This window comes from Chanos chanos, chromosome 14 (assembly GCF_902362185.1).
Source record: "Chanos chanos chromosome 14, fChaCha1.1, whole genome shotgun sequence".
Classification (NCBI taxonomy): Eukaryota; Metazoa; Chordata; class Actinopteri; order Gonorynchiformes; family Chanidae; genus Chanos; species Chanos chanos.
This window is the reverse complement of record NC_044508.1, coordinates 19659298-19669297: the sequence shown is the minus strand read 5'-3', so window position 1 is coordinate 19669297 and position 10000 is coordinate 19659298. Positions and strand designations below refer to the sequence as shown.

General features: G+C 44.2%; 1 protein-coding gene across 1 annotated transcript in view; it reads left to right on the top strand.

Annotated features, from left to right (window-relative positions):
• The window catches only part of lrp8 (low density lipoprotein receptor-related protein 8, apolipoprotein e receptor), a 133634-nt gene that overhangs the window by 98698 nt on the left and 24936 nt on the right, over positions 1 to 10000 (top strand). Inside the window, exons 6-9 of the mRNA XM_030791150.1 lie at positions 3269 to 3391; positions 4625 to 4747; positions 7199 to 7318; positions 7856 to 7981. Coding sequence (XP_030647010.1) covers positions 3269 to 3391; positions 4625 to 4747; positions 7199 to 7318; positions 7856 to 7981 — 492 coding nt within the window. The remainder of the gene's footprint in view (positions 1 to 3268; positions 3392 to 4624; positions 4748 to 7198; positions 7319 to 7855; positions 7982 to 10000) is intronic.

The following is a 10000-nucleotide window of genomic DNA, read 5'->3' as shown; positions in this document are numbered from 1 at the left end:
TTTGTGTGTGCTGGCGCGCCTGCGTGTTTGTGTGTGTGTGTGTATGTGTGTGTGTGTGTGTGCATTAGTGTGTTTGTGTATTTGTGGGTGGCAAGGTGGGTAAGTGAATGGATTTGTGTGTGTGTGTGTGTGTGTGTGTGTGTGTGTGTGTGTGTGTGTGTGTGTGTGTGTGTGTGTGTAGCGTAACTCATAATGAAACACAGTGAAATAGTCTGTGTTCATACAGCCGTAATTGAGCGGTGTGCCTGAGAAGAGACTGAACATTTGAACAGTATTTTAACAGTACTGTGTTAGTTGTATGTAGTATGTTAATGGTCTATTATTGAATTGTAATACTGAGTTTACTGCAGTATTAATAACTAATCAGTGTAACTCAGACTTCTCAAACAGTATTATGTCTATGGATTACTCTGTGTCTGGTACAGACAGTGCTCATTCATCACCTGTTTAGAGTTCTTCAGCATTCAGCATAGAGAAAACAGTACCCCATACCTAGTACAGCCTTCAGCATAGAGAAAACAGTACCCCATACCTAGTACAGCCTTCAGCATAGAGAAAACAGTACCCCATACCTAGTACAGCCATCAGCATAGAGAAAACAGTACCCCATACCTAGTACAGCCATCAGCATAGAGAAAACAGTACCCCATACCTAGTACAGCCTTCAGCATAGAGAAAACACTCCCCCATACCTAGTACAGCCTTCAGCATAGAGAAAACACCACCCCATACCTAGTACAGCCATCAGCATAGAGAAAACACCACCCCATACCTAGTACAGCCTTCAGCATAGAGAAAACAGTACCCCATACCTAGTACAGCCTTCAGTATAGAGAAAACACCACCCCATACCTAGTACAGCCTTCAGCATAGAGAAAACACTCCTCCATACCTAGTACAGCTGCTAGAGGAGAGGATGGTGAAAGACTGTTTGAGGAAGAGTCCTTGTTCCTGGGAGTCACAGGCCTCCATTGATTTCAGTGAGGCTGAATATTCATGTGGCCGTGAGACAAAGCCTCGTCTTCCTCCGTGTCCTTACCATCCTCTCCATTACTCTGTCTCCCCCTCAGCCCTACGGATGAGTATGGACTCAGTGCAGGTCTACTCTATTTGTGCTTCTCTGATTGGTTTTGTTTGTTTCCTCTCTCCTACACATTATGTGAATATGAATTGGGGGGGGGGGGGGCTCTTTGTTTATGTAAATGCACCCGAATGTCAATGCATTGATCCAGTTTTTAATCGAGTCATAACAGACTAGTCTAAATGCTAATCAGAATCCCTATGGCTGTCCATTCCAATACGACCAGAGCAAAGCACACCGCCCGTTTAACAAAGACCTCCAACTGCAGCTGTGCAGCTAAAAGCCTCGGACTGGAGGAATGAAGAACAATTAATATTAATTAGTGTTGACGTGAAGGAATGGAGATGAAGACTCAGAGTCTGGTCATGTGACCGCACAGCCCCATGCCACACTCAACACGAGACATACGTGCATATGTGTAGAATGTGTGCATACACGTGTTTGTATGTGTGTGTGTGCGTGTGTTTGAGTGTGTATACAGATGTTTGTGTTTGTGTGTGTGTGTGTGTGTGTGTGTTTGAGTGTGTGTGTGTTTGTGTGTGTGTGCGTGTGTACGCAAGTGTTTGTATGTGTGTACACACTTAATGATTTCTCTCATTGTTAGTAATGCTGGAGTCAGCAATGCGGTGCACACATATTCAAGTGGTTGCTAGGCGACCGCATGTCTGTCCTGATATGGAGTCCATAAAAGTGTTTGAACGCACATGTGTGTGTGCGTGCGTGCGTGCGTGCGTGTGTGTGTGCGTGCGTGTGTGTGTGTACAGACGTGTTTGTATGTGTATGCATCTTGTGAGAGACACTGAAGAGCACACGGTTCTCTCACAGCTCTGTGTCAGGTGTTGGGTTGAAGTTCTGTGTGTGGCAGTGTGTAAATGCAGTTTAAATACAGTGGACTTCAGATGGCAGAACTACACTGAGGGAATGTAAGAGTTTGTCTTCACTGTCTGAATATTTATGGAGTCAGAACCGCTGATATCTCACACCACTGTAAGGGCAGGGTGGTTTTATTTTCGTTTTGTTATGTTTTACCCAGTGTGACACAAACCTGTAATATTCCTGCTGTTTTCAAGAATGAAGATCCATAAAACTTTTGAATTAATCTTTTAAACATGTCATGTGTTTGTCATGAGTTGGTCTCTTCCTTACATTGTGGCAGAACCATGCCAGTTGCCCAATTTTAATTAAAAAAAAAAAAAAAAAAAAGATCAGTGCTCCAGAGAAGGGCAAGGACCTGTTCAATGACTCTCAAAATCAGTACAGGTGACCAGTCATTTTCATCATCATTAGTGACCGTCTGGCTGGTGTAGCTGTTGAATGAAGAGTGAGGGAGGTCAGATTCAGTCTGTGGTTATCTGTGCTGTTTTCACTGTGTCTGCACCGTCTGGGTGTGCTCAGAGTCTTAGTCAGGGAAAAAGAAACAGTAAAACTTACTTCTCTCACAAAGTAATATGATAATGTAGGCATGCAGGCTGTTATTTTTGGGGGAGGATTAATGAGTGATATATAAGAGAGAATGAGAAACAGAGAGAGAAAGGGAAAGAGAGAGAAAGAGCAAGAGAGAGAGAGAGAGAGAGAGAGAGAGAGAGAGAGCAAGAGAGAGAGAGAGAGAGAGAGAGCCTGGCTGTGAGGATGTTCTCCAGAGAGAGCTGGCATAGCTTAACTACTCTGCTGTTGTGAAATTGATCATTGTTGAATGGGTCCCCTGGTGCAGCAGTTATAAGGTACACTACATGAATAATTAAAGAGCTTTTCCAAAGATGAATGTGTGGAATAAACTCGTCTTCCTTCGCTAAAACAGCAGACGTCTCAGGGCACACACATATTTCGTGGATGTCTGCTCCTTCCAGGCTTGGCCAGAGCTGCATTCTGCTCTTTAGACGTAGGAAGTTTCTGTGGGTTACAGTTTGTGATGATTGAATGAGCGCTGGATAATTACCATTCACTGAGTGCTTAACTCAGACCGGTTTAATTTGGACTCAGGACTGCACAAACTAAAGAAAGTTTAACTTTGTATTCACGATTAACGCCTGTTCTCTGTGTTTCTCTGTGTGTGTGTGTGTGTTCGTGTGTGTTCGTGTGTGTTCATGCTCGTGTGCGTGTGCGTGCTCGTGTGTGTGTGCGCATGCACATATATGCGTATGTATACATGTCTGTGTGTGTGTGTGTGTGTGTGTGTGTGTTCTGTAGCTCTCCTGACGTGTAGGCCAGATGAGTTTCAGTGTGGGGATGGGTCCTGTATCCACGGCACTAAACAGTGTAACCGAGTTCACGACTGCCCAGACTACAGCGACGAAGCAGGCTGCACCAACAGTGTGTATCTCTTCTCTTCTCTTCTCTTCTCTTCTCTTCTCTTCTCTTCTCTTCTCTTCTCTTCTCTTCTCTTCTCTTCTCTTCTCTTCTCTTCACTTCTCCTCTCCTCCTCTTCTCTTCTCTTCTCTTCTCCTCTTCTCTTCTCTTCTCTTCTCTTCTCTTCTCTTCTCTTCTCCTCTCCTCCTCTTCTCTTCTCTTCTCTTCTCTTCTCCTCTTCTCTTCTCTTCTCTTCTCTTCTCTTCTCTTCTCTTCTCTTCTCCTCTCCTCCTCTTCTCTTCTCTTCTCCTCTCCTCCTCTTCTCTTCTCTTCTCTTCTCTTCTCTTCTCTTCTCCTCTCCTCTTCTTTTCCTCCTTTTCATCCTCCCATTCCGCTCTTCTCCACTCCTGCCTCTTCCTCCAGCCTCTCTGTCTGTGGGATGAAGAACAGAGCGAGTCACTTTCAGATTGTATTGATTTACTACTTCATTAATACTTTCATTTAAAGCATAATTCATTTTTATTCTTCATGGCTTTAACAGCATCTGACAGCCACCTAACCAAAACCACACTCTTCAGTGATTTTGTAACGAACTCAGTGAAATCTCCATTAAGAAGTGGTTTAAAAACATTTTAAAATGATGCATGACAGAGGCCCATTAAATGAACTTAAAACATTTATTAAATCCTAATTGGGAGAATTTTATCTTCAGATTATCGGACTAACAGAACTGATATCAGGGAATGTGTTGACAAACATTGACATTCAACACATTTGTGTGAAAATGTCAGTATTTGTCATGGTTCCAGTTCCATTTCTCCTTTCTCTGTTCTCAACATGGTCTCATTGATTTCATTTCCCTCAAAAACCCAACAAAGTATAAAAACAGCTATTACTGAGTAAAGTTTAGGTTTGGATTATGTGGAAGGAAAATAACTTTTCACCTTTTCTAACAATTTTTGTACAATTACGAAACCTGTGGGTTGTGACTCTCACATTTAATACTGACATTTTTTTTCCTAATGACGATGTTAATGTTATTGATGTTAGACGTCATGCTGTTGGCGTTAAACACCTTTTTAATCAGGTCATAAAAATAAAATGACTGAAGTCTGTCTGCGTGGGGAAAGGCCTTGTTTCATAGGTTTTAAAGCGTCTGTAAGCTCTTCATGGACAGAGTTTAGGTTGTTAGTGCTGTTTGTTTGGGTCATTAGGGATTTTTTGTCTAATTGGTCTCTCTGGAATTTTCTGGCGCAGCAACAAAGTGCGAGGGCCCTCAGAAGTTCCAGTGTAAGAACGGACAGTGTATCGACAGCAGTAAAGTGTGTGATGCCGTGAAAGACTGCAAGGACTGGTCAGACGAACCAATGAAGGAGTGCGGTAAGCTCTGTCTCACACACACACACACACACAGACATATACACACACACACACACAGACATATATTCAGACATACACACATACAACATGTTTCACATTTTGTACATGAATTAGAATTACCCCACATTCTCTCTTTACCACACACACACACACACACACACACTCACTCAGAGTGAGGTTGAGAGACTATGTAGGAATGGCTGTAGCTTCAGTGCAGTAGAGTATGGAGAGACAGCCAAACCATTTCACAGTGCTCACTCTCCCTGGGGTGCCTTCACAGCTGGACGTGCTGGGACTACATTACCCATCAGCCTTCAGACTGTCAGCAGGCTCCCGCTGATTACAACCATTCATCACTGTAGTTTTCAAAAGCCTCAGCGGAATTGTCCGTCCTCCTGCTGAAAAAGCTATGGATCAATACACAGTGTGTTCATAGAATTATGTTTTCATCCATTTACAGAATGATTAAACTTTCTGAATCGGTGTTTATTAACTGGAACGACATGTAGTATTACCCCTCTCCCTCCCTCCCTCCCTCCCTCTCTCTCTCTCTCTCTCTCTCTCTCTCTCTCTCATATATATGTGTGTGTGTGTGTGTATGTATATATGTGTATATAAGGTATACATAATAGCATAATATATATAACATATAAAATGCAACATATATAAAGCCTTATTCAGTCAACAGACACACAAAAAATATTACTCTTAATCAAAGCATTATTCAAATAGTGTTGCTGTACTCTTCTAACACTTTCAGCAATTAACCTTATCATGATATCACGTTATGTTACATCTCTCTCTCTCTCTCTCTCTCTCTCTCTCTCTTTTTCATTGCGTGTGTGTGTGTCCTTGATGATTTGAATCTTGAGTCAGTTTGTGGATTCTCTGGGTATGTGGTAATTTCCCCAGGGCTCTTGTCCTCTCTTCTCTCTCTGACTCAGACAGAGATTAGAGGGGCACCTGGCATAATGCAGCCCCCCCAGCACTGCAGGCTGGAACTGCTCCAGGTGCACCGCTGTTCCACAAACCGGGATTTCTCCCGCTCTTTCTCTTTCTCTCTCTCTCTTTACCCCTTTTGCTCTCTCTCTCTCTCTCTTTACCCCTTTTGCTCTCTCTCTCTCTCTCTCTCTCCCTCTCTCTCTCTCCCTCCCTCTCTCTCCCTCCCTCTCTCTCCCTCCCTCTCTCTCTCTCTCTCTCTCTCTTTACCCCTTTTGCTCTCCCTCTCCCTCTCTCTCCCTTTTTCTCTCTCTCTTTTTCTCTTTCTCTCTTTACCCCTTTCGCTCTCCCTCTGTCCCTCTCTCTCTCTCTCTCTTTACCTCTTTTGCTCTCCCTCTCTGTCTTTGTCTGACTCCTCTGCCCACACATAGTGTGTGTCTTTCTGCTCACAGTCTCTGGAAACCTGCTGCATATGCTGCTTTGTCTTTCCTCTCTTTCATATTTTCTTTCTCTCTCTCTCTCTGTCTCTCTGCCTCCTTCTCTCTCTCTCTCTCTCTCTCTCTCTCACTCTCTCTGCCTCCCTCTCGCTCTCTCTCTCTCTCTCTCTCTCTCTGCCTCCTTCTCGCTCTCTCTCTCTCGCTCTCTCCCTCTCTCTCTGCCTCCCTCTCCCTCTCCCTCTCTCTCTCTCTGTCTCTCACCACTGGTTTTGACAGACTGGATTTTTCTCATTAGTCTGGTATTTGTCATTATGATAGAGAGTAGACACACACACACACACACACACAGATATTTGAAACAAAGGAGAGCACAAAACATGCCTAGAGATTCTTGCATTCTTAGAGTGCATATTGTCACACACACACACACACACAAACACACACCGATATATACAGTATGCCAGAAAATTATCGTGAACCTCTCCACTTTGGGAGAGTTCGTCCTGATGTAATTATGTTAATGACTTTATTTTAATTGACATGCTTTAGGACACTGTGGTGCTGCAGTCAGCCGTAGGGAATGAGACAGCCTGCTGCGTTTGGACACACAAGAAAACGGAAAAACGGCAAAAATGTCACATCAATGCAGATCGTATTTCCCCCTGATGTGTTTATATTAGTGAGTTCAGAAAACGCAATCAGATCGTTATTTCCTAGACGTGATTTCTGAGATTCAGACCGTAGGCATAAGTACACACACACACACACACACACACACACATACTGTACATATCTGGAGCATCAGCCCCTCTGAATATTAATGTCATGGTTGCAGTCTGTCCCTCTCTGGGGGCAGGAGAGATTATATGGACCTCAGCACTCTCTCATCACTCTTGGCAGGAAAATGAACCTGTGGAGATGGATAGACAGGGAGAGGAGGAGAGAGAAACAGTTGTCAGTCACCGTCAGTTTGCCATGGATACTCATTATGTGATCCAGTCATGCTGACCGTGCTGACCTTTGACCTCCCCTCCATTCTCCCTTACCGTGTCCGACCTCTCTCTCTCTGACACAGGTGTGAATGAGTGTGCCAACAACAACGGAGGCTGTTCTCACATCTGCCGAGACAAGCGGATTGGCTACGAGTGCGGCTGTCCGTCAGGCTACAGGCTGCTGGACAAGAAGACCTGTGGGGGTAAAACTCATTCCTACAACGTTTGTTCCTAACGTTCTGTCAATGTTTGTACGATGTTTTTTTTTAAGGGTTTTTTTGTTTCGTTTTTGGGGAGGGGAGGGGTTTCACTAAAAATGGCTAAACATATCCATCAACAAGTGTCTGTATTTGTGTCAGATTTTTACACTGATATATATGTTTCTGCGTGTAATGAGGGGAATAGATATTCAGTGTGTCTGTGAAAGTTCAATTCAGGTAGCATACATAAACATAAGAGCTACAAACACACATCAAGATTCTACATCATAATGAAACAGTATGTTACACATAAGATCCAGGTTTTGAATATCGGCGTTGATAAGGTGTGTTTATTAGGCCTGTAGACAGTCAGCGGGGAACCTGCTGATTGTGGATATGAGAATAAATTTAAGGGAGGACACTTCCATTCATTCATTGTATGCTGGCGGGAACCCCAGAGTGGGAAATGCCCCTTCAGGTCCTTTCACTCATTTTCCCTGCTGTTGCTGATGACTTTCCGATAACCGCTCTTCTCCGCAGACATAGACGAATGTGAAAACCCAGACGTCTGCAGTCAGATCTGTATCAACTACAAAGGTGACTACAAATGTGACTGTTATGAAGGCTATGAGATGGATCCTGTGAGCAAGGCCTGCAAAGCAGTGGGTAAGACCGCGTCCCTGTCAGACACACACCCTTCCCCACAGCGCCACAGGCTAACTTTAGGTTATCTGTTACAGACACAAGGCATACGGGAAAAAGTGATAAGAGTGTGCCATCGGGCAGGTATTTAGGACCATTGATATGTGATATGTAAACACAAGGTTGGAGAATGGATGTTCTGCTTTGGATGTTTCTAGAAAGCAATCTAGAGATTAGCTTCATTTCTCTGTGCCTTCTTTGATTCAGACAGCAGCACAATTACCCATCATTCCTTTCCTGCCATCATTTGTGACTGTTGAGGAGGGAGTTGAGATGAGAATTAGCCTTGGCTTTAGCATTAAACAGCGCGAAAGCGTCATTGATCACCTCTGCAGATACGCAAGCCACTCTTCATTACCTGTTATGAGACAGAATGTATGGGCGATGTGAAAACCGGAAGGTGTTTATTAGCGGCGCAGTGTGCCGCGTCGCCGCGGGCCTGAACGTGGCTCTGCCGTCAGCCGTCTGACGGAGCGGGCCGGCGTTTCTCGACACCGCGTAATCTCTGGTCGCGTTAGCGGAGACGTTTATTATTGATGAAGAGGCTTATTTCCTCAGACGGTGTAAATACAGAGCGTGGCGTGGGGGTGATGAGCAGGTTACACAGGCTTAATGAAGCCTATTCCATTCCTTACTCCCTACCTCGCTTGTCTGCTCAGTCCGCAGAACGTTCCGGAGGTTTCACTCCAGCTCACAGGAGGGGATGAACGGGAGGAAAGGACTGTTTGTTGAGATATGGGCCTGCGCTGGTTCAGAAAGTTTATTAGTTATAATGATTTTTTTTACTCAGTCTTGTTTGTATGGTTTATTTCCTACTGCGTTTTCTGGCTTTATGTCTCAGTGATATTAGTGCTTGTGCTGTATGAGATGGAGCTCTGAGAGCCCAGGCTTGGAGAGGGCAGGTTCTGAGGTAGCTTTGTGGTGCATGACGCCACATTTTTAGGGGATCGTGAATGTATAGAGTCTGGTCCGGACGAAAAAAAAAAGAGACTTTTTTTCCTCTGTTAATTAACCTGTTGGGCATACACTGCTCTGAAGGCTTTGATACTGAAAGCGCACATTTCTAAAATGTATTTTCAAGGGTTTTTCTTTTTATTATTTTACAGCTTTTGTGATCGTGTTCACGTTGAGTGTCTTGACTGATTGTCCTTTCTACTTCTGCGGTCAGGTCAGACTGGAAATTAGACTGTAGTGAAATCCCATTAAAAATCTCTCACTGACAGTGAATTCTATAGATTATGATGGATTACTGAGATTGATAGGCCCAGTGCTCAGGACGTCGTCTGTCATTGGTCCTTTTTATAAAACCCTCCCACATAGCAGTCGTCTCTCTGGGACACACACTGAACCGTGTCAGGCGTGTCTTTCTTCAGACTATTCATCCAGATATCTATCCATCTGATCCTCTGTCCATCCATCTCTCCATCTCTCTGTATGTCCATCCCTCCATCCATCCATCCGTCCGTCCATTTATGTCCCTACGACACCTGCACAAACTTTATGAAAACGTGGCAGTGAAACGTATTGAAATCTAACACAGGCTCTGTCTGTCTCTTCCCCTGAGCTGTGTGTGTCAGTCTAGTTCTGTTGTGTGTAGATATCTCGCCTTGTCCTCCTGCTCTCAGTGCAGTATGTCTTTACCAAACGTTTCTGTGACAAAACCAGCTTGCTCACAGGCACTGGAGTACACTGTTGGATCTCAGGCAAAAAAAATGAGCGTGTGTGTGCGTGTGTGTGTGCGGTGTGTGTGTGTATGTATATGTGTCTGTGTATGTATGTGTGTATATGTAAACCAGCTTCTGCACAGGCACTGGAGAGGTCTTGAACCCACGCTGTTGGATCTCAGACAGAAAGTGTGAGTGAGTCTACATGTGTGCCTGCATATGTGACTGAAATGGCCTTAAGTACTGGCCAGAAGAATGGAGTACAATAATGACCAGTAACATGAGAAGAAGGCAGTGGGCCCTCAGACTGGACTGGCAC